Source organism: Hyla sarda, chromosome 3 (genome assembly GCF_029499605.1).
Source record: "Hyla sarda isolate aHylSar1 chromosome 3, aHylSar1.hap1, whole genome shotgun sequence".
Lineage (NCBI taxonomy): Eukaryota > Metazoa > Chordata > Amphibia > Anura > Hylidae > Hyla > Hyla sarda.
Genome location: NC_079191.1, coordinates 39,072,709 through 39,089,494, shown reverse-complemented (window position 1 = coordinate 39,089,494; position 16,786 = coordinate 39,072,709). Strand labels below are relative to the sequence as shown.

The 16,786-nt window shown below is 43.1% G+C and overlaps 1 protein-coding gene across 1 annotated transcript in view; it reads left to right on the top strand.

Annotated features, from left to right (window-relative positions):
* Positions 1 to 16,786, top strand: part of PXDN (peroxidasin) — a 140,440-nt gene that overhangs the window by 76,475 nt on the left and 47,179 nt on the right. The window contains exon 4 of the mRNA XM_056564075.1: positions 1,358 to 1,429. Within this exon, the coding sequence (XP_056420050.1) occupies positions 1,358 to 1,429 (72 nt within the window). The remainder of the gene's footprint in view (positions 1 to 1,357; positions 1,430 to 16,786) is intronic.

The window sequence follows — 16,786 nt, the reverse complement described above, 5'->3', positions numbered from 1 at the left end:
TCCAGAGGTTTCAAAACTACAACTCCCAGCAAGCCCGGGCAGCCATCGGCTGTCCGGGCTTGCTGGGAGTTGTAGTTTTGAAACCTCCGGAGGTCCGCAGGTTGAAGACCACTGCGGCCTTCAACATCATCCAGCCCCCTCTCACCCCCCTTTAGTTCTGAGTACTCACCTCCGCTCGGCGCTGGTCCGGTCCTGCAGGACTGTCCGGTGAGGAGGTGGTCCGGTGGGATAGTGTTCCGGGCTGCTATCTTCACCGGGGAGGCCTCTTCTAAGCGCTTCGGGCCCGGCCTCAGAATAGTCACGTTGCCGTGACAACGACGCAGAGGTGCGTTCATTGCCAACGTAATTCTGCGTCATTGTCAAGGCAACGCCTCTATTCCGGGCCGGAAGCGCGGAGAAGAGGCGCCCCCGGTGAAGATAGCAGCCCGGACCACCTCCTCACCGGACCACCTCCTCACCGGACAGCCCTGCAGGACCGGACCAGCGCCGAGCGGAGGTGAGTACTCAGAACTAAAGGGGGTGAGAGGGGGCTGGATGATGTTGAAGGCCGCAGTGGTCTTCAACCTGCGGACCTCCGGAGGTTTCAAAACTACAACTCCCAGCAAGCCCGGACAGCCGATGGCTGCCCGGGCTTGCTGGGAGTTGTAGTTTCGAAACCTCTGGAGGTCCGCAGGTTGAAGACCACTGAGGGCGAATGATGAGAAGAGGATGATGAAGGGGGGGGGTGTGGGGATGATGAAGGGGGGTGGGGATGATGAAGGGGGGGGGGTGTGGGATGATTACAAGGGGATGATGAAGGGGGGATGTGTGGGATGATGACAAGGGGATGATGAAGGGGGGATGTGTGGGATGATAAGGGGATGATGAAGGGGGGATGTGTGGGATGATAAGGGGATGATGAAGGGGGGATGTGTGGGATGATGACAAGGGGATGATGATGATGAGGATGTTAATGACGGGTCTGGATGATGACAGGGGGGATGAGGTATTTCCCACCCTAGGCTTATACTCGAGTCAATAACTTTTCCTGGGATTTTGGGTTGAAATTAGGGGTCTCGGCTTATACTCGGGTCGGCTTATACTCGAGTATATACGGTATATAAAAAGCTTATGCAAATGACAGTGTCTATTTAAATGTGTTTAATAATATGGTCTTTCTCATTAACATTTACCCTTTCACCTTGGATTGCTAATTGGCCAAATTCTTAAAAAAAAATTTAAAAAAAATTATAATCCAGCCTTAACCCACAAAGTTTCCTCCCATTGGGCACCGGTGACAGGTAATTTTTCACGCCTGTTCTTGTCTCGTGCATTGTCTTGTGTCTGCACTAATCCTGCTGATTGTTTCTTCTTTCAGCTATTTGTACAAGAATGAAATCCAATCCATTGACAGGCAAGCTTTTAAAGGACTTGCCTCTCTAGAGCAACTGTAAGTGTTCATTGTACTGCATTGTCATGTATGTTGTCTGTATGCAAATTGTTGTAATGTATAAAAAGTTATAAATAGAGATGAGCAAAAAAAAATATATATATATATATTTTTTGGGCCCAAATTTGAAAGTGCCCGGAGTACTTTGTGGTTGCCCATAATTGTACAGGAGCTGGAACTGCTTTAAAAGGCAGAAGTCCCTGCTCCGGTACAGTACACTGAGCGGCGGTACACCTCAGGTGCAGAGCACTTAGTGTACAGGAACAGGGTCTCCTAGATTGGGCAGAAGTCCATTTCCCTATATGAATGAATTGTCCGAAATAGAGTAATCACAAAAGGTTCACTTTCTAACTCAGTCTTTCCTGACCAGGGTGCTATATATCCCCATGGTACCTCTCGTATGTAGCACCCAGGTTTTAGCTGGTGCATATGTAATTTAGGGAATGCTGAGTGGGAGATGGAAAGATCCAGCAAAGAGTTACATCCTTTTAATTTAAGGGGTATTCCAGGCAAAACTATAAATATATATACACACACATACACACACACACATACACACACACATACACACACACATACACACACACACACACATACACACTCCGGAAAGTTAAACAGATTTGTAAATTACTTCTATTAAAAAATCTTAATCCTTCTAATAGTTATTAGCTTCTGAAGTTTTCTGTCTAACTGCTCAATGATGATGTCCCGGGACGCGAGTCATCAGAGAGCAGTTAGACAGAAAACAACAACTCAACTTCAGAAGCTAATAACTATTGGAAGGATTAAGATTTTTTAATAGAAGTAATTTACAAATCTGTTTGACTTTCCAGAGCTAGTTGATATATAAAAAAAAGTGTTTTGGCCTGGAATACCCCTTTAAGTCCTATTTCCAGGGCTAAATTTATATGAAATGAAGAGCAGGCCGGTAGTAGGGCCTTTCATTCTGCTTACTGTGCCACTCCAGGTTTCACTCTAGCCTAAAATCAGCACAGGTGCTGAACAACAGTTTGTTACTGTGCTTAAAGGGGTACTCCACTGGAAAACATTTTTTGTTTCTAAATCAACTGGTGCCAGAAAGTCAAACAGGTTTGTAAATAACTTCTATTTAAAAATCTTAATCCTTCCAGTACTTATCAGCTGCTGTATGTTCCACAGGAAGTTCTATTCTTTTTGAATTTCCTTTCTGTCTGACCACAGTGCTCTCTGCTGACACCTCTGTCCATTTTAGGAACTGTCAAGAGTAGGAGCAAATCCCCATAGCAAACCTCTCCTGCTCTGGACAGTTCCTGACATGGACAGAGGTGTCAGCAGAGAGCATCGTGGTCAGACAGAAAGGAAATTCAAAAAGAAAAGAACTTCCTGTGGAACATACAGCAGCTGATAAGTACCGGAAGGATTTACATTTTTAAATAGAAGTTATTTACAAATCTGTTTGACTTTCTGGCACCAGTTGATTTAGAAAAAATTAGGCTAGAGTGAAACCTGGAGTGGCACAGTAAGCAGAATGAAAGGCCCTACTACCGGCCTGCTCTTCATTTCATATAAATTTAGCCCTGCAAATAGGACTTAGTTAAAAGGATTTAACTCTTTGCTGGATCTTTCCATCTCCCACTCAGCATTCCCTAAATTACATATGCACCAGCTAAAACCTGGGTGCTACATACGAGAGGCACCTTGGGGTAATATAGCACCCTGGTCAGGAAAGACTGAGTTAGAAAAAGTTAACTTTTTGTGATTTTAATAGAAGTACGGTAATTTACACATCTGGTTAACTTTCTGGCACCAGTTGATTTAGAAAAAAAATGTTTTCCAGTGGAGTACCCCTTTAAAGCTAGGTGGAAGGAAGTATGAAGAAAGTGGTTGGGACTGGAGGGACTGGACCTGAAGCCCCGAACTCTCCTTGGACAATTGTTAATGTGTAAGGTAGAGCTGAGCGAACTTACAGTAAATTTGATTCGTCACGAACTTCTCGGCTCGGCAGTTGATGGCTTTTCCTGCGTAAATTGGTTCAGCCTTCAGGTGCTCCCGTGGGCTGGATAAGGTGGATACAGTCCTAGGAAAGAGTCTCCTAGGACTGTATCCACCTTTTCCAGCCCAGGGGAGCACCGGAAAGCTGAACTAATTTATGCAGGAAAAGTCATAAACCGCCGAGCCGAGAAGTTCGTGACAAATCAAATTTACTGTAAGTTCGCTCATCTCTAGTGTAAGGCAGTGTTTTCCAACCAGTGTGCCTCCAGCTGTTGCAAAACTATAACTCCCAGCATGTGCGGACAGCCAAAGGCTGTCCGCACATGCTGGGAGTTATAGTTTTGCAACAGCTGAGGGCGCACTGGTTGTGAAACATTATTCTACATAATACAATTATTATAATTTTTTTGTGTAAAATTCATACCAAACCCCAAATTGATTTGCTCATCTCTAGTAATAAATGATGTTGTTACATTTGTCTTGTGTTTAATATACAGTATGTTGTTCCTTTTTATGTTGCATGATAAACGTGTAAGAATGTACTTTTTACCTCAGTGTTTATCACCGGTGAATTGTTTTGATCCTGGCCATTTTCTGCCTGCCAATTCATTTAGAATTAGAGATGAGCGAACTTACAGTAAATTCGATTCGTCACGAACTTCTCGGCTCGGCAGTTGATGACTTTTCCTGCATAAATTAGTTCAGCCTTCAGGTGCTCCCGTGGGCTGGAAAAGGTGGATACAGTCCTAGGAGACTCTTTCCTAGGACTGTATCCACCTTTTCCAGCCACCGGAGCACCTGAAGGCTGAACTAATTCACGCAGGATAAGTCGTCAACTGCCGAGCCGAGAAGTTCGTGACGAATCAAATTTACTGTAAGTTCGCTCGTCTCTAATTAGAATATACCAGTGTGATTCAATGTAGTTTTTACTAGTTTCTTGTCCTGGTCCTGACCTTAAAGGGGTACTCCTGTGGAAATTATTATTATTTTATTTTTTTTTTCCAATCAACTGGTGCCAGAAAGTTAAACAGATTTGTAAATCAAAGAGCAAAGAGAAGATGTGATATTCGGCACTGCTCCTATTGGCTAGGCTGGATTGTACGGCGGGCGTGTGACTTGGATAAACCGATAGAGGTATGGTGGTGCTCTGACGTTTCAGCAAGGTATAAATCTTCAATGCAGTAAAGAATAGAATAACATCGGCACTCACCGGTCTTCTCTTAAAAAAGGCTTCTTTATTGATACATACTCACAACATGAAATGCAGTATCAATAAAGAAGCCTTTTTTAAGAGAAGACCGGTGAGTGCCGATGTTATTCTATTCTTTACTGCATTGAAGATTTGTAAATCACTTCTATTAAAAAATCTTAATCCTTCCCGTACTTTTTAGGGGCTGTATACTAAAGAGAAATCCAAAAAAAGAAATTAATTTCCTCTGATGTCATGACCACAGTGCTCTCTGCTGACCTCTGCTGTCCATTTTAGGAACTTTCCAGAGCAGCATATGTTTGCTATGGGGATTTTCTCCTGCACTGGACAGTTCCTTAAATGGACAGCAGATGTCAGCAGAGAGCACTGTGGTCATGACATCAGAGGAAATGCATTTCTTTTTTTGTATTTCTCTTTAGTATACAGCCCCTAAAAAGTACTGGAAGGATTAAGATTTTTTTAATAGAAGTGATTTACAAATCTGTTTAACTTTCTGGCACCAGTTGATTAAAAGAAAAAAAAAAAGTTTTCCACAGGAGTACCCCTTTAAAATACCCTGACCAAAGCAAGGTGTTTTTTTGGCATGCCACTGTGGCCCCATCCCCAGTTATGTTCATATGTAATGATGGATTATCCTGTTTTTTTAGTTGGACGGCAATTTTGCTTATTTTTTGTAGGTCTATCATGTGTGTTTGTTGTTTTTTGTAGACTCCATGATTTACCCTATATATATATATATATATATATATATATATATATATATATTATATTGCAACTGAGAGACCAAGGTTTTTTTTTTATTTTATTTTTTTATTTTTTTAAATCTCTTTATTGACTTCTATTGAATTAGTCAGATTTCTCTTTTTTCCATGCTACACTATTGGCCATGAAATATGACTGAAGCCTGACGGAATGAGGTAATGAAAATGGCAACTGAGCCTTTGACCGGCCCTCAGTGCAGAACGTTGGAAATAAAGGCATTGGGGGGGGGGGGGATTTTTGTCAAAACCTGTGCAGAGGAAGAGTGGTGCAGTTGCCCATAGCAACCAATCAGATTGCTTCTTTCATTTTTAAAAAGGCCTGTAAAAAATAAAGGAAGCGATGTGATTTGTTTGCTATGGGCAACTGCACCACTCTTCATGCACACAGGTTTTGAGAAATCTCCCCCCCCCCCATTGTGCTTTGACCTAAGTCTTCTAGATGTTAAAGGGGTACTCCGCTGGAAAACCATCAACTGGTGCCAAAAAGTTAAACAGATTTGTAAATGACTTCTATTAAGAAATCTTACTCCTTCCAGTACTTATCAGCTGCTATTTGCTCCAGAGGAAGTTATTTTCTTTTTGGATTTCCTTTCTGTCTGACCACAGTGCTCTCTGCTGACACCTCTGTCCATTTTAGGAATGGTCCAGAGCAGGATAGGTTTGCTTATGGGGATTTGTTCCTGCTCTGGACAATTCCTAAAATGGACAGAGGTGTCAGCAGAGAGCACTGTGGTCAGACAGAAAGGAAATCCAAAAAGAAAATAACTTCCTCTGGAGCAAATAGCAGCTGATAAGTACTGGAAAGATTAAGATTTTTTAATAGAAGTAATTTACAAATCAGTTTAACTTTTTGGCACCAGTTGATTTAGAGAAAAATGTTTTCCAGCCGAGTACCCATTTAAAATGGTACTCCGGTGGAGAACTTTTTTTTTTTTTTTATCATCTGGTGCTAGAAAGTTAAACAGATTTGTAAATTACTTCTTTTAAAAAATCTTAATCCTTCCAGTACATATTAGCTGCAGAATACTACAGAGGAAAGTCTTTTTTTCATTTGGAACACAGTGCTCTCTGCTGACATCACGAGCACAGTGCTCTCTGCTGACATCACGAGCACAGTACTCTCTGCTGACATCACGAGCACAGTGCTCTCTGCTGACATCTCTGTCCATTTTAGGAACTGACCAGAGTAGCATATGTTTGCTATGGGAATTTTCTCCTACTCTAGGCAGTTCTTAAAATGAACAGAGGTGTCAGCAGAGAGCACTGTTGTCATGATGTCAGCAGAGAGCTCTCACTGTGTTCCAAAAAGAACAACATTTCCTCTGTAGTATTCAGCAGTTAATAAGTCCGGGGTCCCCAGGCATCTTCTTCTCCAGGTACCGGCCTCCATCTTCTTCCCACGATCCCCTCGACATCCAGGGGTGGGCAGAATGGGGGGTTGCCATGCCAACCCACTGTCCTGCTCTGCCATTGGTCAGAATCAGTTCTGACCAATGGCAGGGGATAGGAGGAGATTGCAGCACTGCGACCTCACTCCTAGCCCTCAGGATGATTGGGGCTGTCACTGACAGCTATTTTCCGGGTGATCAGGTCACCAGAGACCCGATCAGCCCGGAATAGCAGAAAATCGCATGTCTGAATTGACATGCAATTTTCTGCAATCACCGACATGGGGGGGTCTCAGGACCCCCTTGGGCGATGTGCCAGGGTGCCTGCTGAATGATTTCAGCAGGCATCCTGGTCCGATCCCCAACCGGCTAGCGGCGGGGACCGTAATTCCCACGGTCGTATGCATACGCCCCACGTCCTTAAGAACTCTGGATGCAGGGCGTATGCATACGCCCGGCATCCTGAAGAGGTTAAGGCAGTACTGGAAAATAATGGTATTCATACAAAATATTGACAAATTGGGCCCATCTTGGACATTTTCACTAATGGGTGTACTCACTTTTGTTGCCAGGGTTAAGACAATAAAGGGGTACACCGGTGGAAAACTTTTTTTTTTTTAAATTAACTCTGTAACTCTGTAAATTACTTCTCTTAAAAAATCTTAATCCTTCTAGTACTTATTAGCTGCTGAATACTACAGAGGAAATTCTTTTCTTTTTGGAACACAGAGCTCTCTGCTGACATCATGACAACATTGCTCTCTGCTGACTTCTCTGTCCATTTTAAGAACTGTCCAGAGTAAAAAGGAAATCCCCATAGTAAACACATGCTGTTCTGGACAGTTCCTAAAATGTCAGCAGAGAGCACTGTGGTCAGGATGTCAGCAGAGAGCTCTGTGTTCCAAAAAGAAAATAATTTCCTCTGTAGTATTCAGCAGCTAATAAGTACTAGAAGGATTAAGATTGTTTAATAGAAGTAATTTACAAATCTGTTTAAGCTTTCTGGCAAGAGTTGATTTAAAAAAAAAAAAGTTTTCCACCGGAGTACCCCTTTAATGGCTGTGAGTATAAACACTGTCATACAGGCTTTACATTGTAGCAGAGGGTCATTTCTTCAGTGTTGTAACATGAAAAGATAGAATGAAATATTTACAAAAATGTGAGAGGTGGACTCACTTATGAAAGATACTGTATCTATCTATGTATGTGTGTGGGTTTGGAAACAGATCAAATAATATTAGTAATAATATTTATTTATATAGCGGCAAAAAATTCTGTTCTCATTAGTTGACTGTTTGTGCAACACAAAAAGAGAAACACAGCCGCACATCCACCATTTGTATTTTGATCTTCTTGCTTCTCAGCATAATTTTAAAAAATAACAAGTTGTTAGTATAAATTTTGATCAAAAAGTACAAGCCCACTCGCCACGTCAAAGCCACCTAGTCAGAGTGGGTCCCTAACCTGACACTGGCATAGCGCCCGGCGGCGACCACTGCTTCCGAGACACCATGCCCACAGGGGGCGCGACCCAGTGACCAGGCCGCCCCACTGCTGCCCGACCAAGCCCCTGGCTCTGGGCCGCACCACCCCACAGACAAAGCATCACAGAAACAATGGCCGCCACATAGAACACCAGTATGGTTCTCTTTTTGTGTTGCACAGTTGACTATGTTTGGTTTATTAATATTATTGGTCAAACTGCAGGTATGTGGGAATACTTTTTTTGCTGGTATATTTTCAACGTACGCTCCAATATGTGATTTTAAAGGGGCTGTCCAGGATCAGAAACACACAGCTGCTTTCTTACATAAACAGCGCCACTCTTGTCCTAAGTTTGTGTGTAGTATTGCAGCTGTTTTTTTTAAGTGAATGGAACAGAATTGTAATACCATGCTTAACCTGAAGACAGGTGTGGTGTAACTTATGTAGAAAAAAGCTGCTATGTTTGTATAATCCTTGATAACCCATTTAATGGAACCTACTTAGTCCAGACTTCCTCTTGGCGCTGTTTACCCCTTTGTGAGCCCTCATAAGAACGAAGGCGTATGTTAGGAGATATTTTCCATTCCTGAATCTGAAACTTTGTAACAGAAAACATTAGAGCTGTTGAAAAAGTACTTGAATTCTTCAACATTTCAAGTATTTTCAGTAACCCATGCAATGCTTGGTAAACTGGAGAGGGGAAAACATTTATATTTAATGGAAAGAATTTCTGAGAATTTCAAAACGGAACGGCCAGTTGGTGGGAGAAAGGGAATGTAATGTATGACTAGGTAGATCGACTATTTAGGAATTGAGGGTTGGACAAGACTCCTAAATGGCACATAGGGTCACTTATGGAGAAGCATGATAGAAAGGAGAAAAAAATTGAAAATAAAAAGTGATTAAAAAGTCATAATTGCGCAGAGTGGCAACAATGAAACAGACAGCTCACGGCACAAAAAAACTGAAAAATCACGCTGGCTGGTAAAAATATATTAAAGGGGTATTCCGGGCAAAAATATTGTATCCCCTATCCAAAGGATAGGGAATAAGATGATTGATCGCGGGGGGCCCGCTGCTGAGACCCCCCACGATCTCCCTGCAGCACCCGCATTCTATGCAATTATAGGAAACTTCCTATAGAGGGCAGCTACCTAATGAGGGAGACCTACCTTATTTTCCCCAATTAATTTGTCTACACATTCTACCATATGGGGCATTATTACTGTTAAAGGCATTATAGGGTCTGGAAAAAATGTGGAGCCTAAAGTATTTGTCTTGTTGTGCAGAGTGGAGTCATGGCTGGAACAGATCATCATGATGGTCTGGGCCTAATCTAGAAGAAAAAAAAAAGTGAAGGACTCCGATCAGAGATGACGTCACCTGTGAGTCACCAGATGTAACTGCACTGTAATCACTTCTATCAGGGCTTGACAAATGTGCTTTAAATCTAGGAGCCAGCAAAAAAGTTAGGAGCCAGAATTGATTTATTTATTTATTTAAAGGGGTATTCCAGGCACGTGATGTCACGCCATGCCCCCTCCATTCATGTCTATGGGAGGGGGCATGGCGTGACGTCACTTCCCCAGTCCTGGAAACCTGGAGGTTTCCGAAACTGGAGATTCAGCACCCGTTTAGAATGCGGGTGCTGCAGGGAGATCACGGGGGGTCTCAGCAGCGGGCCCCCCACCATCAGACATCTTATCCCCTATCCTTTGGATAGGGGATAAAATGTTTTTGCCCGGAATACCCCTTAAAATAAATAAACAAATCAATTCTGGCTCCTAACTTTTTTGCTGGCTCCTAGATTTAAAGAACATTTGTCAAGCCCTGATAGAAGTGATTACAGTGCAGTTACATCTGGTGACATCATCTCTGATCGGAGTCGTTCACTTTTCTTTTTCTTCTAGATTAGGCCCAGACCGTCATGATGATCTGTTCCAGCCATGACTCCACTCAGCACAACAAGACAAATACTTTAGGCTCCACATTTTTTCTGGCCCCTCTAATGCCTCTAACAGTAATAATGCCCCACACAGTAGAATGAGTAGATAAGTGGATATGGGAAAAGAAGGTAGGTCTCCCAATTAGGTAGCTGCCCTCTATAGGAAGTTTCCATTGTAGATAATTGCTCATTGTACATAGAGATAGTTGCCCCCTGTTGGTAGCTCATCCTGGAGAGAGTTGCCCCCCGGTTGGTAGGTCCTCCTAGAAATTTGTCCCCCCCCCCCCCCCCCCCCGTCCATAGTTCCTCACTGTCAGTAGGTCCTCCTGGAGATAGTTGCCCCCTGTCGGTAGCTCCATCTGGAGATAGTTGCCCCCTGTCGGTAGCTCCATCTGGAGATAGTTGCCCCCTGTCGGTAGCTCCTTCTGAAGATAGTTGCCCCCTGTCGGTAGCTCCTTCTGGAGATAGTTGCCCCCTGTCGGTAGCTCCTTCTGGAGATAGTTGCCCCCTGTCGGTAGCTCCTTCTGGAGATAGTTGCCCCCTGTCGGTAGCTCCTTCTGGAGATAGTTGCCCCCTGTCGGTAGCTCCTTCTGGAGATAGTTGCCCCCTGTCGGTAGCTCCTTCTGGAGATAGTTGCCCCCTGTCGGTAGCTCCTTCTGGAGATAGTTGCCCCCCGGTTGGTAGGTCCTTCTGGAGAGAGTTGCCCCCTTTCAGTTATACCCTCCTGCCAGTGATCCCTACTGGAGATAGTTTCTCCCTAGAAGTAATTATCGCTGTAGATAGTTTCCACCCTCTCTCTAGTTATCCCACCATATATAAGGGCAGTTTCCCTCCCTCTCTGTAGTCTGAGTTTACCCTATATATAGATTGTTATATTTTTATATGTGATTGTGTATAGGTTTTCTTTCTTTAATATTCAACCATATTGTGAATGAAGAAGACCACTTTTTTTTCTAGTTTCCGATTTGTGTTGAATAGGACGTATTACGTTGTGGGCCCGACCTGAATTTACTGTAATACAATCCTCTGGTCTATAATTTCTTGCCTAAAGCGTGAGAAGATTAAAGAAGAGAATAATGTACTTCAGTAATCTATCCCATGATCTCATCCTTCTACATTACACATGTCTGACACGGGGAAAACCACGGACGACAAAGGAGCCAATTCTTACTATTTCTGTTTATCTTCATGTCTGTTCAGGCAGATACTTTATAACCCAGAAGTGAGTGTATTGTATGTGAGGTCTGTAGGTATTGGGGGACGGATTGCCAAATATTTAACCGATAAATGTTGGCACGGAAGGCGAGGGAAACCAAGTAGTACTACTTGCTGACTAGGCCTCTCTGTACTAGCATATAGCAGTCCCTTCATCCAAAATCAATAGGGTCTGAAAGTTGCTGAATTTTACATTGCCTGGATTATTTGGGAAGAAAGGGAAAAATTAATTAGTGGTAATATTAATATTATTATTATTATTATTATTGTAGTAGTATTATTATTATTACAATAATACTGCAATAATAATAAAATACTTTAATAATAACTAATAATGCAATAATACATTTTCATTAAATTATTATTATTTTATTTTTGTAGTATTGTTGTTGTTTTTGTATTATTAATAAATATAATATATTAATAATAACAATATAACAAAATACTACAAAACTGATAGTATTATTTTATTTTTAATATCATAATAATACAACTACAATAATAATAAATAATAATAATAATATATGTTTTTTTTAACAAGGGATTTTGCAAATGTGTAATGCTACTTAATATTCTAGTTCTCCATAGAAAGCTAGTACCAGATGTTTTAGGTTACCCAATGGCTGATTTAAAAAAATTGTGGTTTGATTATATAAATTATATAGATTTGGTTCACATAATGCAGCCTACATTTCCCATGACGCCTTTGGCTTTACAGAGGCAGGGGGAGTGGAGTCCCATCCGGCGCTTGCGCTGCTCCTTTCTATTTATAGCAGTGTTTCTCAAGACCCCGAACAGGTCATGTTTTCAGGATTTCCTTAGTCTTTTACAGGTGATGTAACTGTGGTGATGTCTGATTCACTGACCATAATAATATCACCTGTGAAAGACTTTATTATTATTATTATTATTATTATTATTATTACCTCCTATACCAGTGGTCTTCAATCTGCAGACCTCCAGATGTTGCAAAACTACAACTCCTGGCATGCCCAGACAGCCAACGGCTGTCTGGGCATGCTGGGAGTTGTAGTTTTGCAACATCTGGAGGTCCGCAGGTTGAAGATCGCTGCCCTATACGTTACATGGTATTTGGTTCAGAATCTTTTTTTTTTTTTTTTTTCTCTAGATTTTCCTCCTTTAAAATTAGGTGCGTGGGCCGGGACCCACGGCTAATACAGGACATCACCGATCGCGGTGATGCCCTGTGTTATCCCTTCAGACGCGGCGATCAAAGCTGACCGCCACGTCTGAATCGAAAGTGAAACTAACCCGGCTCAGTCGGGCTGTTCGGGACCGCCGCAGTGAAATCGCGGCGTCCCGAAAAGTTTACAGGACACCGGGAGGGACCTTACCTGCCTCCTCGGTGTCCAATTGGCGAATGACTGCTCCGTGCCGGGATCCCCTGCATGGCCAGCGCTCTCCTTCGTTGTCATCACGTCGTCGCGCACTCCGCCCTGTCATCCAATAGGAGCGGCGTGTGTAGCGACGTGATGGCGGCGATGGAGAGCGAGGATCCCGGGCAGCAGAGACGTTCTGGAGCGACGGGGACACCCCGGGGACGCGGTGACAGTGATGGAGGGTGATATCCAGGGCAGCGGTGATGGGTCCGGAGCGGCGGGGACAGGTGAGTATAACCTCCTATACCAGTGGTCTTCAATCTGCAGACCTCCAGATGTTGCAAAACTACAACTCCTGGCATGCCCAGACAGCCAACTGCTGTCCGGGCATGCTGGGTGTTGTAGTTTTGAAACATCTGGAGGTCCGCAGGTTGAAGATCACTGCCCTATACGTTACATTGTATTTGGTTCAGAATCTTTTTTTTTCTCTAGATTTTCCTCCTTTAAAATTAGGTGCGTCTTATATGCCGGAGCGTCTTATATGGCGAAAAATACGGTAAATTCCGCAAAATGTCTGACCTGTGCACATACCCTAAGGATCCATTTAGCAGGGATTTTCCTCACTGAATTCAGTTAGCAGACCCACACTGAGTGTAATCTGGGCAATTCCCAGATTAACCCCTGTAATTTAAAGTCCCATTGAGGGCCCATTAACATGGGGAAATTTCCAGGCGGAACCCAGCAGCAAAATTCTGCTCGGAAATTCTGGTGCACTAGCCTCCTATTGTGTTTAGTGGAATTCTGCTGCAACGTGCACACGGGAGAACATGTTCATTCATATAGCTGGAATCCGCTTGGACATGCATTGCCGTCTATGGGGACAGCATGTGTCTGATCGGTTCTAGCACTGACTGCTTGCCTGCACGCATGGAAAGTCCACCTGGAACTGTCTTGGGTGAATATTCCGCCGTGTGAATGGGCCCTGACAATGGACTTTTCCAGGCGTGATCCCGCCAAAAGAATGAACATGTTCGTTCTTTTAGTGGAATCCTGAGCTGCATCAGGAGTTCCGCTGCAAGACTCTTATAGTGTGCACAGTGCAGCAGAATCCTATTGAAATCATTTGGATTTTCCGCTCTGAATTAATTCTGCAAAATCCCTAGTGTGCACGGGCCCTTAGACCTTGGATGAAGAACTATATAAATCAGATGCTTGGGAAAGCAGCCTAAAGCCTGTAATGGGGAGTCATAAATGTCCTAACACCCCTTTCATTTTGTTATCTGCTGTGTGCAGAATCTCCTGTATAGCCTAGGGCCGTGTTCTCTCCTAGCACTGAGGCACACTGTTTAGGGGACACTATCCCAGGAGAGGAAACATAGTACTTTTTTTTCTTTGCATCTTTCTTTTTATTGATGCAGTGTGAAGCTGCATCTCATAGGATTGCACTGGACTCTCAGTACACAGCAGATAGGAGGGAAGAGGGTTCAGGTAGGTTACCATTAGATGACCAAAAATACATTGTTGAAGTGTTATTTTAACCTTTTTAGGCCCATCTGGGGCCATGTACTACTTTTGTAATAGTCACATGTTAATAAGAGGGATGGCACATCACAAGAGCCAAGTGGCCCATCACTTCTATAACAAATCACAGCCGCAGCCTGTAACTGGCTGCTGTGCTCTAGGGAGGTTTTCTCTCTTTATGTGACAACCAGAGAGATGGTACCAGTGATGGTGCCTTAGATGGACCTCCACAATTTCATTAGGAAAGCATTATAGGAAGCTTAAAGATTCAAAGGGCAATCTAAATTACTAACCCCTCTACATACATAACTGGCTGCTGCGCTCTAGTGATGTTTCCTCCCTTTGCATGACAACCAGAGAGATGGTACCAGTGATGAAAGAAGGGCTCTTGTCCGATACGATCGTAGGGGTGGCCGTCTCCTGGGCATACATACGCTCTGCACATGTGGGTATTGTTGTATTGTACTGCTGAAAGGGCTATATATAGCCTGTGCTTACTTATATATGCATTTACTCTTTGCTTGTACTTTAATGTGGTGATGAATAGCCATCTATACTTTGTACACCACTTATATATATTATATCTGTTAATGCATTATACCCACTGCAGCGTGCATTTCATAGCATGGCACATGCCCCTATTAGCACTAGTACTTTATGCAGATTACCCAGTAGACGTCCTATTTTCCACTCACCACTCCTCTCTCTGTATCATGTCTTTTAACATGTGTTGTTGTTTTTGGTACATGTGTCTGTCACAGCTCTTTTTGTTATTGGTGGTTGTAGCTTATTGCTGTATTAGCAGACGTTATATGGTCCATCCACACATACCCTGGGAGTACATTGGGGTGTTATGATCCCCCCTCCTACAAATGGGGTTTTGCTATCTGTGCTGTTGGTAGTTATACTCAGTACACAGCAGATACGAGGGAAGAGGGGTCAGGAAGGTAACCATTAGATGACCAATAATACATTGTTGGAGTGTTACTTTAACATTTTTAGGCCCATCTAGGGCCATATACTACTTCTGTAATATATGTGGAGAGAGGTAGATCAGCTCACCGACTGTACGTCCTGTCCACAGCACGGCAAGTGTGCGGCAACACCAAACAGTAGATAAGAAGGACGAGCCAGCGTGGAAATAGCAGAAGGTCCCTTTATTGTGTAAAAACCGAAACACAGGCACAGGAATGCATAATGACGCATTTCAGGCATAAACCGCCCTTAGTCATATGGGTAAGGGCGGTTTATGCCTGAAACGCGTCATTATGCATTCCTGTGCCTGTGTTTCGGTTTTTACACAATAAAGGGACCTTCTGCTATTTCCACGCTGGCTCATCCTTCTTCTTATCTACTTCTGTAATAGTCGCATGTTAATAAGAGGGATGGCACATCAGAAGAGCCAAGTGGCCCATCACTTCTATAACACATCACAGCCGCAGCTGGTAACTGGATGCTGCGCTCTAGGGATGTTTCCTCCATGTGCGTGACAACCAGAGAGATGGTACCAGTGATGGTGCCTTAGACGGACCTCCACAACTTCATTAGGAAAGCATTATAGGGTGCTTATAGATTCAAAGGGCAATCTAAATTACAAACCCCTCTACATACATCTGTTTTATAGCTACATGTAATGCATGTGTCCTATATTGAATCTATAATGTAGTGGCCTTCATTTACTATTGCAAACCCCACATGTTTTGTCGGGTTGTGCGCCAGAATAGAAAAAACCACGACTAACTCTCCATTTTGCTAAGAAAACCCGAAAAAAGGGTCTTGGCCGTCGGGAAAAGGGGCATGGTCACCGAAAAGGGGCGCGTTCCCGACATTTTCACAAAAACTCAACATATTTACTAAGGTTTCCACAGAAAATGTGGTGGATTTCAGCTAAGGAAAACCCGACAGATCAGAGCATGTGTAAAAAAAAATTAATAAATAAATGCAAAATGTAGGGAAAGTGGTAAATGTAGGGAAACCTTCGTAAATACCGTGGGAAAAAAATTGAATTAAAACCGACAAGGAAACCTACACAACACAGTAAATAAGGGCCATTATCTCTATCTAGAGACTTTGCTTGTAGATGTCCTATCTCTTAACGTCTGTAGGGCTTCCTTTCCTTGTTGGTTCTTAACATTTTAACCCTTCACATTACATTTACAGTCAGTAGTGATATGAGCCTTTCTGAACAGGAGGAGGCTGCTGCTGGCAAGTGATGTCTACAGCATAAGGCTATGATCACTCGGTGGAAAATTTACGGAATGTCCACCCGGAAAACATGAGTGGACATTCTGCAAATATCGGGTGCCGGCTGGAAAATGCCAACGTTAGGACCACTCGGAAATGTGCCGTCTCCATCGAAGGGGGAAACATCTGCCACAGAAATTGCCATTTGAACGGTGCAGCAGTATCCTATTGAATACAATGGGACTGTGCTGCTGCAGAATTTCCGAGTGGAATATTTCTGCCTGATTCCCCTCGAAAATACAGTCATGTGAACATGGTCTTGTAGTGAAAGGGGACA